The sequence below is a fragment of the Lemur catta genome, chromosome 12 (assembly GCF_020740605.2).
Source record: "Lemur catta isolate mLemCat1 chromosome 12, mLemCat1.pri, whole genome shotgun sequence".
Lineage (NCBI taxonomy): Eukaryota > Metazoa > Chordata > Mammalia > Primates > Lemuridae > Lemur > Lemur catta.
The window spans coordinates 49,981,572-50,000,235 of NC_059139.1; the positions used below are offsets into that span (position 1 = coordinate 49,981,572).

At 33.4% G+C, this 18,664-nt stretch overlaps 1 protein-coding gene across 3 annotated transcripts in view; it reads right to left on the minus strand.

Annotated features, from left to right (window-relative positions):
- Nucleotides 1-18,664, minus strand: part of AP3B1 (adaptor related protein complex 3 subunit beta 1) — a 225,752-nt gene that overhangs the window by 177,501 nt on the left and 29,587 nt on the right. For all 3 annotated transcript variants that reach the window (XM_045566381.1, XM_045566382.1, XM_045566383.1), the window contains exons 4-6: nucleotides 5,619-5,714; nucleotides 4,637-4,797; nucleotides 2,792-2,858 (exon numbers count right to left, since the gene is read on the minus strand). In XM_045566381.1, coding sequence (XP_045422337.1) covers nucleotides 2,792-2,858; nucleotides 4,637-4,797; nucleotides 5,619-5,714 — 324 coding nt within the window. The remainder of the gene's footprint in view (nucleotides 1-2,791; nucleotides 2,859-4,636; nucleotides 4,798-5,618; nucleotides 5,715-18,664) is intronic.

Below are 18,664 nucleotides of genomic sequence, written 5' to 3' on the forward strand. Positions count from 1 at the left end.
TATTACGAAGAATTTTAAAAATTATTTCAAAAGTCACTCAACAAATATTAAATACCTACTGTGAACAAGTATTCAATATTTTTTCTTTACACTATATTTTGGAAATAAATGGTCAGAAATCAAGAATAGATATTCCAAATTTACATTGTGTCTTTTATATTCCTTTTGAGTCATTTCTTTCTTATTTGGAATATTTATTAACACCCTATATTATGGTGTTAGGCACTGCACTAAGAATTTTATGTACAATAGGTCTTTCAACCCAAACAATAACTTTATAAATTAGAAATTATAAGCCCTACACATTTGGAAACTTGAACTCATGAAGGTTTAGCACATAGCTACTAAGTGGCAGAAGCTCTGACATGAATCCATTTCTATCTAATCCCAAAGACTACAGTTTTCACCTGCGACAGGCGGTATCCTGTCTGGGAAGACCTGCACACATTATATATAGAAGTTTCATTCCCAGGCAATGCAACAAATTTCTTTTATATAATGGATCAGAAATTATGGTAAACTAGATTAAAATAAGGAATCTGTTTCTTGTAGTAATAGATCTCACTATTCTCCATGGCACTTAGCAAATACCTTGCACATAGAAAAAACTAATTTTTTTTTAATTATTAAAATATAGTTAACCACAATATCAATAATCTTGACTTCATATCTGGGTCCTAGAAGCACACAGCATGCTTGCCATACAAAAGACAAAAAGGAATCAAATTTGTTTTCTCTGTCTTCATTTACAGTTAATCTATATTTGATTACTTCCTATATTATGCCAACTATGCACAGAAGAAATGAAATGAAGATTTCTACTACACTATAGACTAAAAGAAAGTTGCTGAATAGCCTAGGAATGAAACTTCAAGTATATGCATAATATAATATTTTTAAATATAATATTTGTAAAAATATATAGTGACAAAAATCATTAAAATAAAATGTTCGCTAGAACATATTCACTTAATTAATGCAAAATAAGCAATAAATGAGAAATGAACAAAAAAAGGCAAGACATATAAAAACAAGTAAAATGGCAGCTTAAAATCCTACTATATTAATAGTAGTATTAAGTATGAACAGATTAAACAATCCAATCAAAAGGCACATATGGCTAGACTGGATTAAAACAGAAGAGCCAACTATATAAGATGTCTACAGAAGACAATACATTAGATCCAAAAATACAAACAGGTTGAAAGTAAAAGGATGGAAAAAGATATATAATGCAAACAGCAACCATAAGAAAGATGGAATAGTTGTACTTATATCAGGCAAAGTAGACTTTAAAACAAAAAAATGTTACTAGAGATAAAGAGGAAGATTTTATAATGACAAAAGGAAGATAAAACAATTATAAACATAATATGTACCAAACATCTGAGCTCCTAAATATGCAACCCAAACACTGACAGGATTGAAGTGACTTCGATATACTACTTTCAATCATGGATAGAACCAGTAAGCATAAAATCAACAAAGAAATAAAAAAATTGAACAATAATATAAAACAATTAGACCTAACAGACATCTATAGAATACTCCACTCAGCAACAGCAGAATACGCATTCTCAATTGTACATTGAACATTCTCTAGGACAGATCATATGCTAAGCCAGAAAACAATAGTTACATGGGGCTAGTGACTACTATATTAAAAAGCTGATGTACACATATTATATACTTCCTAATGATAGCATCCTAAACTGAGCTGGAATCCTTTTCCTCAGTAATTTTGAACCACATAAAATGGGTACGAAAGCCCCATCTAAGATACCAGCACACCAGTAACTCACAGACCCCACGTGTTGCCCCTATTCCTAGATCTTGCTATCATGTCACTACATACAAAAAATGGCAGTAGTAAAGGAGGAAGGAAGGGATATATACAGTCCCAAAAGATGACTCATTTTAGCCAATAAAATAATTCTAAATGGCCAATAAAACAGTCTTGTATGTATGAAACTGTCTTAATTATTTTTTAAAAGCACACTTAAGGCCGGGCGCGGTGGCTCATGACTGTAATCCTAGCACTCTGGGAGGCCGAGGTGGGCGGATTGTTTGATCTCAGGAGTTCGAGACCAGCCTGAGCAAGAGCGAGACCCCGTCTCTACTAAAAAAATAGAAAGAAATTATCTGGCCAACTAAAATATATATATACAAAAAATTAGCCGGGCATGGTGGTGCATGCCTGTAGTCCCAGCTACTCAGGAGGCTGAGCCAGTAGGATCGCTTAAGCCCAGGAGTTTGAGGTTGCTGTGAGATAGGCTGACGCCACGGCACTCACTCTAGCCCGGGCAACAAAGCAAGACTCTGTCTCAAAAAAAAAAAAAAAAAAAAAGCACACTTAAAATACTAAAACACACCTCTCTAATTTTTCAACAGCTCTTTAATACTTCTTAGTACTTCATTTTAAGATAATCATGTATTCCCAGGTGACTGGGCTTTTTAAAATCTTAATAAATCATTGCTTGAAATAAAAACTTTGACTCTAAAAGCAGTCAACAATTTAGCCATAGGTTAAAGAAAAGAATTTTCTGTTTTACAACTTGCCCTTTTTCAGACTGTGATGAAGAAACAAGTAACAAACTAGAATTCGAAATGTAATCTTTCTCATTATATGGAAATTTTTGTTGCTTAAAGATTTTAAAAATAAGCATGAGCTCCACTAACATTTACATAATTTTGAAATGATAAAAATAATTATATCAAATATACAATGGTAAATGATACTATGTAAATAAAACACAATTTTACTTTAATGACATAAAAAGATATTACTTACAGTGCTTTTATCTTTCAGAAGTTTTTCAATTACTTCAATTAACATTTCCTTCTGTTCTGGATCAAGACTAAAACATAAAAAGAACTTACATTAATTTTTTTCCTTTTAATAGTAGCTTTAAAGGATGCTCACTTTTTCAAGGATGCTGAGAAATTTTTAAAGAGGAGGGAAAGCAAGAATTAGTTCAAAATAGAAACAAACAGAAAACAAACTGAAAGGAAAATGGGATGGGATGGTTTTCTCATAAATGTGTCCTTATCTTTCCTTCTAAAGTTGCTAAAAACTAAACCAGATACCAATGTCATTAAGAAAGTATTTAAAGAACAAATTGACTTCTAAAAAAAGTTGGAAAACCTCAGGAAACTGCCTGCTAGTAGACAAACCACAAATTCTTTTTTCAAGTGGGGGAAAAAAGTAACAACATAGTAGTCATTTTTTTACTATAGATACATACTATATTTTTATGTTTATAGATACATACATATTTTTACTATAGATACACACTACTGCGCTGATAGAGACACGCCTTATAAAACCTGCCATTTAAAACCAAGAAAAATAAGAGGTAGTAATGAGATTAAAACATTTGATATAGAGAATTAACTGGCAGTACTGAGCTACAAGACTATAAGTTCAAGGCGGGGAGAGGTAGGAGTTGATGCTGAAGAGGTAAACTGGAGACTAATGACAGAAGGACTTTTAAACCATCATAACGAGCTTGGATCTTACTCCGCAAGTTTACAGTGTGAAAAGATAATGATGAGAAACATGATAAAACTTTGCTTGACAGTTAACCTAAGAATATAAGGTTTTACTTCTTTACAGACATTATATAAGTTTGTTATTGACCATTATAATTACCTCAACATTCAATACTTTTAATTCTGTCAAATTCCAGCTCAAGTCCCCCTCATCAAAGCAGTCTTTCATAAGTAATTCCATCTCATTACTTCTTTACTTTCTGGTAACATTTATAACATGATCTCTGGCCCCTAGCCTATCAAAGACATTGCTAGTATGCCTTTATATATACACATATATCATGTGCTAAAATCTTATTCAATTAAACACTGCCTTTAATTACTTGGTAGATGTTTGATTTCCTTCATCAAATATGTTATACGCTATTCATAAGTAAGTACCACATCCTCTAGTATTTTCACACATCTAACGCACATAGCACAATACTGTGAACACAACACCAGAAATGGAAAAAGACCTCAAAAAAGCTCATGGAATAAATGACAGCAAAAAATAATACCAACTTGCTGCAGATAATTCTATTTGGACAATACATTTCCCATAGAGTTCAGGGTATTGTATATTTGCTAAGATATCATACAAGGTATGGCACTATATTCAAAAATCACTATTTTTTAAAATTATTTAATAAAATAGTTCTGGAAAAGAATCAAAGAAGGGGTAAGCACGAACAAAAATAAAAGAAGAGAAAACAAATATAAATGTGTTGAGAAGCTAATACACTTAAGATCCTAACCTACACTAAATAGGAAAAAAATCTCAATTTTCTAATAATATGTGCATATGTGTATAGGAGATAGACTATATAAATGAAAATTCAAATTCTGACTATTTTTAAGTTGTAAAATTTCAAAATTATCATAGGCTCTAATAGGCTCACAAATAAAAACCTGCACAGGGTCTCTATAACCAAAACAAAATTAAAGATGTGTACAGAATGTTTACAGGGGAAAAAATACAATCATTGGATTTACTTAGAATAAGGACAGGCTAGTTTTAAGAACTAATAAAATAAGCCTCTGTGGTCTATAATATTCCAGGTAACATTAGAGATCTTTGCTATACTAAGAACAAAGCACCTACCTGTACAATTTTTGTATTGCATGGGCTGCATTCTTCCTAACATATGGTGATAAGTCAGCAGAAGCTTCCTTAATAGCGAGCATCATGATAGGTACAATAATGGGTACTCTAATACTTGACAGAACTCTCAAAGCACTTGCACGAATTAGTTGGTTTGGATCCTAAAAATAGTGCAAAAATAGTTATCAAAATTTCAAGTTTATAATATGTCAAAGACATCTTTATGACACAGTTAATAGGTACTTATAGGGTGTAGTATTATAGAACAAAGGCTAAAAAAATCTACTTAATTTAAAATGAATAACCAGTATATGGAAATGGGGAATGGTCATACTTGAAGGTGCTGACTCGGGCAGGTGGGCGGGGGGAGGAGATGAAGGTATGACTACATGGTGAATGCCAGGCACACTGTCTGGAGAATGGACACGCCTGAGGCTCTGACTCAGGGGGATGGGCGGGACACGGACAATGTATATAACCTGAGCTTTTGTACCCCCATGAAGAGCTGAAATTAAAAAAAAAAAAAAGTGAGAGAAGTAAATAAATTTATTTCTCTAAACAGTGTTTTAAAGAAATGTAATAGTTATAATTCTGGTTGATCATTTATTACTAAATGTGCTAGGATTTTAGCATTTTGTAATAATAAAATGCTACATACAGGTCATAAATTTTATTTTTAAAAATGTCTTAGGTCCGCTTTTTGCACACTTTCAACTAGTCGGTATAATGATGAACAGTTCTTTGATAAATGATAATGATTATATTGAACATAAACATATAGAAGCTGCAACATATATGGCAAGATTCCAGTTGGTTATATAACTATTTTTCAAGGGTATTGAATAGGCACTATGGGAGGCCTTTTAACTCTTTCAAGACACTACTGTGCTATTTAGTGGATTATTGCTCCACTTCTTTAAATGACACACTTTCAACTGTGCAGAAACCTTGTAGCTATTTGCCTACTCACTCCATTATTTACCTTCAGAGCTCGCTGAAAAGTGCTTATGGACAAGAGTGCCAGATCCTGCTGTTCCTCAGCATATCGAACCAGGTAAACATATACCAACTTCTTGATCTGTTAAGAAAAAAGAAAATCATTGACTCCTAGCCAGAGTGAAAATTTAAAACTCAGTATTTGCTATACCAAAATCCATGCTCAATTTTTCTCAAGTAAATAAATGAACCTAGTCCACAGTTAAGATTATAAAATAAACACAATATTGTGTGGAATAATTAATGACAACAGAAGCAGCTCACCAAATAAGCATTTTAATAATCCAATCCATAATAGCAACATCCTGTCAAGGTGCCCCTTCCTCTTAAAAGGAATAAAAAAGTCTCTGAGCAAACCTCAAAAAAGAACATTAAGATATTAACTAAATTGTAAAAATATTTTCAAAATGAGGGATACAAATAATAGAAAGAAGCCAGGCACAATGTGGCACCTGTAGTCCCAGCTATTCAGGAGGCTGAGGCAGGAGGACTGTGTGAGCCCAGGAGTTTGAGGCCAGCTTGGGCAACACAGCAATACCTCATTCCTTTAAAAAAAAAAAAAAAAAAACTAAAACTAACCGAAAAATAAAATAAAATAAAGAATCTGGGCCCTATCCATGAACTATATGGTATGGAAGCTTATGTTTCCTCATCTGTCAAAAGGTGCTGATTTTATGGTAATATTCACATTTAAATATACATTACAAAATATTTTCAGCTCAATATGAATAATGTATGACCATAATACCAGTTTAATGTAATAAAAATTCAAAGACTAGATGCGCATTCTGAAAACAATTTTTAAAGGCAATTTAATCACTAAGTTTATAAGAAAATTATGAACAGAAAAATAAATGAAAATTAGAATTTGAGTCGGAATTCATCAATTGCTTCCTTCTAGCACTGCTCATAGTCTGTATGTCCCTTCTCAAATATCCTCAGATACCACTGCCTCATTGCTCTTCTTATATATCAGCATAGTACATACCTAAAAGTTTATGGAATGCTCAAAGAACACAGGAAATGAGGGGAAATAGATGGAAATAGCTGGAATTGATGCTAAAAGGAAAAAAATAGTGCTATACTGGGTCATATTTTATGTCATGCTAACCAATTTGGACTACTTTAAAGACAACTGCCATGGCCTTCCTCCCCTCACACCCCAATTTCTCTTGATACAGCATAGTTTTGAGTTTTTCACCTTCCTGTTTGCTCCTTCTAAACACACTCCAACTTGTCTATATTTCTTTCAGTGTGGCACTTCAAACTACAAATAAGGTCTAACCAGAAGAAACTAGGTAAGATCTTTTCCAGATGAGGTACTTCCACCAATACAACTAATTCTTGATTAAAACCATGCACCTTTTCCAAATGTACTGCTGGTTAAATCAAATCATACTTGAGCAATTGTACTTGTGGGAATTTTCAAAAACTTAAGATTCAACCCATCATGGCACCCTGTTAAGACAATCTGAAACCTTAACTTTATAATCCCATCTATTTGCTATTCTTCACAGTTTCATAAGCACAAATGAAAACTTAATGAGCATACTCATACTTTCTACATGATCATTATTAATAAAAATGTTAAACACAGCCATCTTAGGTTGACATCAATCCACTCATCTATATTACATGAATAGGGTTATAGGTAAAACTAACAAAAAACTTATTTCCAATTATTCTTCAGTGTTGAATGGCTCCACAAAATCTTAAAAGAATCTAAAGACCTTAACCCAGTACTCAATGCAGTTTATAATGTGCCTCAAATGTCCTGTCTAGTTAAATAGAAACAGTCCCCAAATGTAATTTTTTGTCTCAATCTCCACTCAGGTTATCCCCTTGAGTTATCCTCTTTCCCCAAGTTCCACTTATTAAAATCCTCCACAAGAGCAAAAATCAAACAATAAAATGTCCATTAATAGATGAATAGTAAATTACAATATATCCATATAACACTATATTACACAGCCACTGAAGAATTAAGTAAATCTATATTTGAAATTGAAAATATGTCCTTATAAAATTTTTTAAAAGTATGAAACAGTATGTATTACATGATCTCACTTCTGTATTAGAAAAAAATGGGTGCACACACACTGCATCTTATCTACTCTAAGATTACATCATCAATTCTAAGACATACCATTATTTTATGGACCACAAAGGAAAGAATAACAACAAAAATAAACCTGCCCATCATAATCACAATCACTTGTTAAGATAAATCCCAATTGCAGAAACTTTAAAATAACAAATGTATAAAAATGGACATAATATGGTAATAATAGCAAATATATATAGCACTAACCATGTGCCAGATACTGTTTTAAATGTTTTATTAAAACTTAGATTAACTCATTATATTCTCACAATTCAATAAACAAGTATTATTATTCCTATTTTACAGATGAGAAAACTGAAGCACAGAAAGTGTAAATAACTTGACCAAAGTATCACATCTATTAAATGGAAGAGCCAGGATTCAAACCAAGTAAGCAAATAAATTAAAAGTCAGAAAAATGTTAAGAGTGACTATCTCTGGGTGATAGTATTAAGCAATGACTTTCACTCTTTGCACCTTTCCATATTATTTAGATCTTTTTTCCCCCACAGGGAACATTAACTAATTTTGTGTTCAAATAAAATGATAATAATATTTTCATTCTAGGGGTGAATCTCATCTTTCCAGATGTCCTTCAACACAAAATAATAGTAGTTCATCTGATTCTAACAATATTTTAAACTCTTTCATTATAAAAAATTTCAAATTGGTAATATTTTTAAGTTCCTACATTCCTAGGAAAAGACTTTTTCTATAGCCATGGCAACATGTAGCCACCAGAACTGTGTTAATAAAAACTCACCTCAATGAACAAGTTTTTTCAAGTCAACCAATCTGTGACAGCTCTTGCTTATGAAAGTTAGCCAGTCAGGAACAAACTTACTCCAATAAACCCATCTCATTGAGTGGCAATCAATCAATAGCAGTATCACTCAAGTGACCACATAGTTATAGATGGTATCAACCCACTCAGGACCCCCAAAGTCCGAAAATCCCTGAAGTCAACCCTTCCCAAAAATCCACCATAAAATCAGCAATCTCTGTGCCCAGAGAAACTGTGCCTAAAAAGTATAGCTGTCCTTTGCTATAGTAAGCAATAAATTGTTTTATTATTTCAGATATTGAATGGAATGTGGGTTTCATCATCCTTCAACACAACCTATTAAAAAAGCTCCATGACTAGTTAGTTCACTGAAGGCCCATATATCCTTCATCTATATTGTTCAATTGCTAACATTACAATTACAAAACTCAGGAAATTTAACATCAGTATAATCTGCTATCTAATAAATAATCCATATTTAGAATTTCTCAGTAGTATCCTATATTTATAGTATTTTTTCTTGATCCAGTATCATGCATTATATTTAAGTTTTCATGTCTCATTGGTCTTCTTTCATCTGTAGAAATTCCTGAGCCTTTCTTTTCTAATATACTTTTATCATTCTGGCCAGTATGAAAATTAATCAGGAAATACAAAATATGGAAGAAAAACTCTACCTGAATTTTCATTCAGAGGTAGCATTTACTGAGGACTCCAAATGTGTGAAGCCCTTACATTATATTATTCATTTAATTCTTACCTCTACCCTAGGTACCATTACCTAGGTCCATTTCAAAGATGAGAAAAGTAAGACACAGAGGTTTATGTAACTTGCCCAAGGTCATAGAACCAGCAAGTGGCAGAATTAGGATACAACCCAGGAAACGGGCATATTCATAACTACTACATGTTGTGGACTGTCACAGCAGATTTTTCTTGTGCTCTAAAAAAAGACTACCCTTCCCACAAGAGCATCTGAAAACCTAGTATAAATTAAACCATCCAAGAATAAAATTTCCTTAAAATATTGGCTCTTATCTTTTAAGGTAGGAAAAATTTTATATTTTATTCCATAATATGCCAGTTTATAAAAGAAAAATGCTTTAAATCACTTAACCCATACTTAACTAAATCTTACAACCCAAGTCAATGGACAAGAGCCAATGTATAGCTTTATAATTCCCAGGAAACTATCTCATAACCCCAAGTGCATATCCTCTAATTTAAGAAGCACATCATTGAGGTACTACCGTTAAAAAAAATCCAACAAGAAATTTACATCTGTAAGAAGAATAGCAAAGTCAGGGTGACTTCATTCCACAGATCCCCATCTCTACTATCAATGTACTTTCCATCTATATTCACAATTAGACTATTTTTACTTTCTTATGTTCAAATTAGTACTTCTCAAACTTTAGAATTTGCATAATCCAAAATAAATATATTTGTGAAACACTGTTCCTTTCTTTACATGATCACTTAGAACCAAGCGATCTTATGCATAAATATAAAAAAAGGGTTCCAAAATTAGGTGATCCTAGTCTATAAGATGGAAGCCAAACAATTCAAACTACACCTAATGTTTTAGATTATATTTAAGTGGAAACATAAGTTTAAAAACTCTTAGATCACAGTTTTATAAGCACTTCTCTGATTGTTTGAGGACAGATGACTTTCTTCCTAACTAGTTTTAAAGTTCCTAAGAACACAACAATGCTAGAAAGCAATTAACACTTATTGGTTGACTGATTAATAGCATTTTCAATACATCAAATCAACACCTAAGATGTATTTAAGGAAGAAATTTCTCAAATCTGCCTTGCAATGAAGGTGAGGCTATTTAGTGTACAGGAATCATTCTTTATTCATCTCTATTTGTGAGGACTTATCACAGTGCCTGGCATACAGTAACAGCTCAATAATTATCAGCTGAATCACATTCTAGCCAAATGACAGACTGAAAAAAATTAACATGTTTCCCATTAGGTTGCTACATCTAGGATCCAACTTCCCAGCAATGGTTATAATCATTGAACAGCAATGTCTAGAAGGACACAACATACTATGAGGAAAACAACAGATAAGAGGAAGACTTCAAAGTCTTTAATTTTGTTGTTGGTTTGGTTTTTTAAAATAATAATTTGACATATTCTTTCTTCTTACTAATTATATTCAGATCTTACTCTACTCTAAAACTTCTCTGGGAAGTTTTGAAAAAAGAATGGGTTAGAGTCTACCCCACCCCAACCCCTTGCAATCAATTTCTCGGCAACACCTTTATTTACAAAGTAACTGTACAACCAGCTTCTAAAACAGAATTATGAACTCCAGAATATATCTAGGAGTTTGTATTGTCAACGCTGAAATATTCAGAACCACAGCTGAGCTAGCAGGCATTGCAGTAATTACTCACTATTGGAGAAAGATTTCTGTGACTGTTATGGCAAAAAGCATAACAATATTAAATCACAGAAGGTTGCAAACACTAAATTTGTTCTAGTTCTGTTATAAGAATCAATCAATATTGACCACAAGAGGCCTATGCACTGACTGGCTGCAGGTGTGCAAAGATAGCCTACTTTCCCTGAAACCATTCTGTGACCAGAAATGGGAGTACTTAAAGCTTCGTGACTACACCATTCTCTGATCAGTTACTTTCATTCAATGTTACAACACTGCTTGCTGTAAAGCTAATCATAGCAGAGCCCCAGTAGGCTGGAAGAACACAGGCAGATCTGTTTAATTAGCTTATCAATACCAGTACATCAAACTTCATGAGTTATTGACTAAACCTTTGATTATTTCTGTACTATAACCACTGATTACTTACTAGGTCACTTTTGGTATCATTTGACATCTAATGGCAGATGACGTACAGCTCACCTGTGTGTCTAAGGCAACATGTACTCGTAAAAGTGAAATTTTGCACTTGATAGCAATGAAACATCAATCAATTCTCTGAACATAAACTTTAAGAAGCTTGTGTCAGTTTCCCAAAAACATCAGAGGATTAAACATGCTTCAAAAATTTTAAAAAAAAGATATTTAAAGAACAAAAAAATCCAAAACTAAATAGATCAATAATTATGTTTTACTGACATTTCTGTTACAAAACATTAGGCAGCATCCCAGAGTCTGATTTTGAAGGGCAAAAAGTGAACAAATGGAAAAGTTCTATTACCGATAACTATGTGAACAGCATAAAGAATTGTGAATGAACAACAATTAGTACAGAATTTTCTGTTTACAACAAGAAGACTAGAAGTCCAGAGGGAACTAGTTAATTTACCACCAATTTCTAAGGACTTGGTCATTTCTACCCATATCTAAAACAAAAAATTTATGCCAATACCTGATACGTCCCAAAGGATAGCTAATACCAGATGTTGATAAGGAGGCAAAGATAGATATTAAGGTAGAAAAAAGAGGACAGAATCATCAAAAAGAAAAGATGGCGCTGAAAGGGGAATGGTCTCAGACAGGGCCTAACGCCAAGCTACTTAGCTTTGGATTCTTACTGTCCCATACTGCTGCGTGACTTTGATCAGGCAATTTAATCTCTCTGTCACCTTGCTCTCATATGTAAAATACAGATAATGACAAAGCCAGCTTTCACAGTGTTACTTGTGAGAATAAAATGAGTTGATCTATGTAAGGTACTAACAACCTAGTTCAAAAAGTATTTTTTAAATGTTATTAATCATTACTATTGTTATTGAGAGACTCTTACTATTATTCTGATAACACTAAGACAAGATTTACCTATGCCTCACAATTTTTCTAAGTCAGATCTGGTTTTTTTCAGATATTTGGGCTTATACTAGTAGCCATAAACTAATGTACGTATCAAATTAGAAGCTCAGATAGCATGGCCATAAGACATTAAAGGGAGACTATGTATAAAATTTTCAATTCAGAATTATAGATGGTAACAAGCACATAAATAGTGTTTTAAAATATCAACAAATCAATGAGTAAAACTGTAAATACTACGTAGATTTCTCCCATTAACTGGTATCTTAGAAAGAAAGTATGCTTTATCAAGTCATTTAAGTTCAATATTAATTTAATCTAGTTCATAAATTGGCAACAAGGGTACAACTGTTTTAATTTTGGCTTACCCAAAGTAGTCCAATTGAGTTTCTAGCAAAAGTCATCTATTTGAAATATAATGCACTTACTATCTAATAAAAAATGAAGTACATTTTAAAATGTACCTTGAAAAAGAGTAGGTTTAAAAGGATATTTCTTTGGAATTCTATAAAACAGTCATGTGTTGCTTAAAAACAGAGATATGTCCTGAGATATGCATCATTGGGTGATTTCGTTATTGTGAGAGCATGACAGAGTGTACTTACAGAAACCTAGATGGTATACCCTACTATGCACTCAGGCTCAATGGTATGTAGCCTTTTGCTCCTAGGTTACAAACCTGTACAGCATGTGACTGTCCTGAATACTGTAGGTAACACAATCTAAGTATTTGGGTATCTAAATATATCTAAACATAGAAAAGGTAGAGTAAAAATACAGTATTTAATCTTATGGAACCACCTTTGTATATATGTTATATGACTGTATAAATTATTTCAATAAAAAAGATAATGGGAAAATAATTCATTTTATATATGGAAATGTATATTCTAGAAATTGTATCATATATACTTCACACTTACTTTAATAGATTTTGAATATGTAAATGCAAGATTTTTTAAACTAATGATCTACTTTACATGAAGAAAAGTGTTATTGGAGACATAACACCCAATCCACTGCACTGTGTTAAAATAATAGCTAAGACTCTACTTCACATCAGCCTTGTCTTTGTAATCACAGTAATGTGTTACACAGCTGAAATGTGACCCAGCTGATCTTACTGTGCTACTTAAAAAACTCTACCGCCACTCTCAGGTCATGGTTCTAATATTTACTCTATATGTCATGTGTTTAAGTAATCTTTTCATTAGAAAATGCCTTGTTTTTAAAACTAAAAATACTTAAGCATTAATTATAAAATCACTAATGATAGCTGGTTCACTCAGTATATTTGGACTATAAAGTACCATAAGATACCATTAGAGAACTGATGCAGAGGTTATAGAGAAGGAGAATTTTCAAGTATGTTACCAGTTATAAAATGAAACTTCTGTGTGGAAAGCAGGAAAAACTGACATTAATGTTTTCATTTGATCAGTAACATTCCACATATTTTAAGTCTTTAAAAACAGTTACAGATTTTGATATAAAGCTATAATTTAAAAACAATAACACCTGAGGGATCTGATTTACCCTCCTACCTTAAACAAACAGAAAAACCACAGAAAAAAGAAAAAAACAAACAAACATGTTTTTCATAGGTTGGACAACAAGCAGCATAGGACTGTGAACCCTGAGAGAGGGAAAAAAATTAAAGTGAGCCCTAAAATTGCACCAGATTACTACCTAAAAGCAGTTTCTAGGCCAACAGCACAGACTAGGCAACCCAAACAGATCTCAGCAGTCTTACTGTACTCAGGAGGCAGAGATCAAAGTGGCTGCTAGAGTTTGCAGGGCAGAAAAACAAAGAGAAGGAAACTTCAGAGATGAAAGATGAGAGCGAGTGAGAGGGAGAGAGGAAGAAAACTCATGTGCACACACATGCAAGTGTGAAAACACAAGAGTACTCTACAGAGGGGTACCATCAACTCTTAGGCTAAGTACTGACCTACAGATGAAACTACCTGAGGCCAGAGAAAAAAACCACTGGAAAGGAGTAGGCAGAACAGATCTCAAAGATCACAGAATCCTAGTGATAGAACATGTTCCTAACAGTCACAGAGAAAATGTCTAATAACATAGATCATCAAGCAGAATCAAAGAAAGACATTATCTTAGTAATGGGACTCAATTTGTATATAGACTAAACATGTTTCTGTACCTACCCTAATAAAGTTTAAAAGCATGCTCTGAAAGAATCAAATCATTCCACATGATTAACTGTGCACCATAACAAAACCCAACACAATTTAAAGGAATACAACAAAATCTAGCAACTGACAACATAAAACTCATAAGGTTCAGGATTCAATTAAAATTTATTACAGATACTTTAAAAATCAGGGAAATATGAATCATAACCATGAGAACTATTTTTTCTAGATCTGTAAAATATGATGTTGGTATTTTGATGGGGATTGCATTGGATCTCTAAATTACTTTGGGTAGTATGGACACTTTAACAATTTTGATTCTAGCAATCCATGAGCATGATATCTTTTTCCATTTGTTTGTGTCATCTCCAATTTCTTTGTTCGGTGTTTCATAGTTCTCCTTGTAGAGATCTTTCACCTCCATGGTTAAGTATATTTCTAGGTATTTTATATTCTTTGTAGCCAATGCGAATGGTGTTGAGTCTTTGATTTCTCACCTTAACTGTTATTGGTGTATAGGAATGTTACTGATTTGTATACATTGATTCTGTAACCTGAGACTTTGCCGAGTTTATTTATCAATTCCAGGAGTCTCTTGGTGGAGTCTTGGGGGTTTTCTAGATATAAGATCATACTGTCAGCAAAATACAATAGTTTGACCTCCTCTTTCCAGATCTGGATACCCTTAATTTCTTTCTCTTGCCTGAATGCTCTGGTTAGGACTGCCAGGACTATGTTGAATAGAAGTGGTGACAGTGGGCACCTCTGTCTTGTTCCACTTCTTAGGGGGAATGCTTTCAACTTTTCCCCATTCAGTATGATGTTGGCTATGGGTTTGTTATATATGGCTTTTATAATCTTGAGATATATTCCTTCTAAGCCTAGTTTGTGGAGGGTTTTTATCATGAAAGGGTGCTGAATTTTGTTGAATGTTTTTTCTGCATCTACTGAGATGATCATATGGTCTTTGTTTTTATTTCTGTTTATGTGGTAAATCACATTTATTTACATGTTGAACCACAGTGGAATATAACTAGAAATCAATTCCAACAGAAACTCAAACTACACAAAGTCATGGAACTTATACAACCTGATGCTGACCAACTATTGGGTCAAAATGAAATTAAAATGGAGATCAAAGATTCCTCAAACTGAATGACAAAGGGGACAGAAGCTACTAAAATGTATGGGGTTCAGCAAAAGCAGTTCTAAGGGGAAAATCCATAGCCTTAAATGTCTACATCAAAAAGACAGAAAGATCATAAATTAACAATCTAATGACATGTCTCAAGGAATTAGAAAAGGAAGAGCAAACCAAACCCAAAGCCAGCAGAAGAAAAGAAATAACTAATGTCAGAGCAGAACTAAATGAGATGGAAAAAAAAACAATAAAAACACAATACAAAGGATCAATAAAACAAAAAGTTGGTTCTTTGAAAAGATAAACAAAATTGATAGATCTCTTGTGAGCTTAACCAGGAGTAAAAGAGAAAGGACCCAAATAAGCTCAATCAGAAATGAAAAAGAAGATATTAACACTGAAACCACAGAAATACAAAATATCATCTGTAAATACTATGAAAATATATAATTTCTGAAATAAAGGGTTTACCAGATGTACTTAATCAAATGTAGATGACAGAAGAATGAGTAAGTGAACTTGAAAATAAGTGAATGAAAACTATCCAATGTGATGAACACACACACACAAAAAAGATATGGAAAAACAAACAAAGCTTCATAAACTATCAGATAATACCAAACATATATATTTAATTTCAATCCCAGAAGGAGAAAAGGCAAAGTAAAGTAAATTATCTGAAGAAAATAGTGGTCAAAAAGTTCCTTTGTGGAAAAAATTTCTTTTTTAAACTATTAACTCAGAATTCTATGACCAATGAAACTATCAGAAAAATGCATAGTATTAAAGGCTTGCATCAACAATAAGATCTGATCTGAGTTCCCAACGCAAGAGATTAGAAAAAGAATAATCAAAGCCAAATGAAGTAGAAGGATGAAATATAAAAGATAAAAACAAAAGTCAGTAATTACAGAAAAAAAAAATCAATGACACAGAAAATAGAGAAAAGAAGGCTGGGTGTCATGGTTCATGCCTATAATCCAAACACTCTAGGAGACTGAGGCAGGGAGGATTGTTCAAGCTATGGAGTTTCAGACCAGCCTGAGCTCTCCACCAAAAATAGAAAAATTAGCTGGTTATGATAGTGCATGCCTGTAGTCCCAGCTACTGGGGAGACTGAAACAGGAGGATTGCTTGAGCCCAACAGTTTAAGGTTGCAGTGAGCTATGATGATGTCACTGCATTCTACCTGGGATGACAGAGTGAGACAGTATCTCAAAAAAAAAAAAAAAAGAAAGAAAAGAAAATAGAGAAAAGAAATAAAAATCAATAAAATTGATAAGCCTCTAGCTAAACTGATCAAGAAATAAATAGAGAAAACGAAAATGAAAGAGGAAAACATCACTGCAGATTCTACAGACATTATAAGGATATTAAAGAAATATCGGCTGGGCGCAGTGGCTCACGCCTGTAATCCTAGCACTCTGGGAGGCCGAGGCGGGTGGATTGCTCGAGGTCAGGAGTTCGAGACCAGCCTCAGCAAGAGCGAGACCCCGTCTCTACTAAAAATAGAAAGAAATTATCTGGCCAACTAAAATATATATATAGAAAAAATTAGCCGGGCATGGTGGCACAAGCCTGTAGTCCCAGCTACTCAGGAGGCTGAGGCAGAAGGATCGCTTAAGCCCAGGAGTTTGAGGTTGCTGTGAGCTAGGCTGACGCCATGGCACTCGCTCTAGCCCGAGCAACACAGCGAGACTCTGTCTCAAAAAAAAAAAAAAAAGAAAAGAAAAGAAAAGAAATATGAATAACCTTATATCAATAAAATGATAATCTATAAAATGGATAAATTTCTTAAATAAAAAAAACTACCAAAACAGATCCAAGAAGAAACAGTGGTGGGGGGTCCACCAAGACCACCCTCCAGCTTGATGACTGCCTAAAAGAACTCACAAGACTCAGAAGTTGTTATACTCATGTTACAATTCATTACAACAAAAAGATACACAGTAAAATGAGCAAAAGGAAAAGAGTATGGGGTGAAGTCCAGAGGAAACCAGTTGTAAACTTCCAAGAGTCCTACTTAATTCCATCAGCAACAATGTATGTCAACATGTGGAAAGTGTTGCCAACCAGGGAAATTTCCTTAAGACAGAAAGTCCAGGGTTTTTATTTAAGTTGGGTAGGCATACATGTACCTACATCACTGACATCAGTAACTGAAGCTCCAGACCTCAGAGGAAAGGCAGGTATTCACCATAAATCACATTGTTATTATAGTATGAACTATCTGCACAAACTGGTACAGTACTGTTCAAGGTCACAGACATGCAAAACGTTCAGAAGAGAACATTCCAAGAGCTCAGTTCACCACAGCCAGCCAAGCCAAGGCTCTGAAAACAGACTTTTCTTAGGAATATGAAGGATTGAAGCAACCCAAGCCTGCTAGGTAACCAGTTCCCACACAGCCCTACATCAAGTAAACAACTTCAATTCATAATTAAAAACCTTCCCATAAAAGAAACTCCTGCCCCAGAAAGTTTCATAGCAAGGATGAAATATATAATATCAGTTAGGATGAAATGATACTAATCCTACACAGATTTTTTCAGACAACAGAGGAGAAACACCTCCCAATTCATTTTATAAGGCCAGATTACCCTGACAGCAAAACTAAAACTATCACAAGAAAATAAAAATCCTTAACAAAAGTAAGCAAATTGATTTTAATAGCATATGAAAAGATTAATATATCATGACAAAGAGGGATTTATCCCAGGAATAGAAAGGCTTAATAACTGAAAATCAATGCCAGTAGTTTATCATATGAAGAAAACAGAAAAAAAAAAAATCATATGATTTCAAAAATGACAGAAAATCACCTGATAAATTTCAGTACCCATTCATGATAAAAACTCCCAGCAAACTAGAGATAGAAGAAACTTTAACATGATTACAGGCTTCTGCAAAGAATTCTACAGCTAACATCTTATTCAATGGTCAAAGGCTTAATGCTTTCTACATCAGGAAGAAGGCAAGGATGACCACTCATCACTTTTTTCCAACACTGTAATGTAGACTGTCAGTGCAATATGATACGAAAAAGTAATAAAAGACATACGAATAAAAAAGAATAAAATTATATTTGCACATG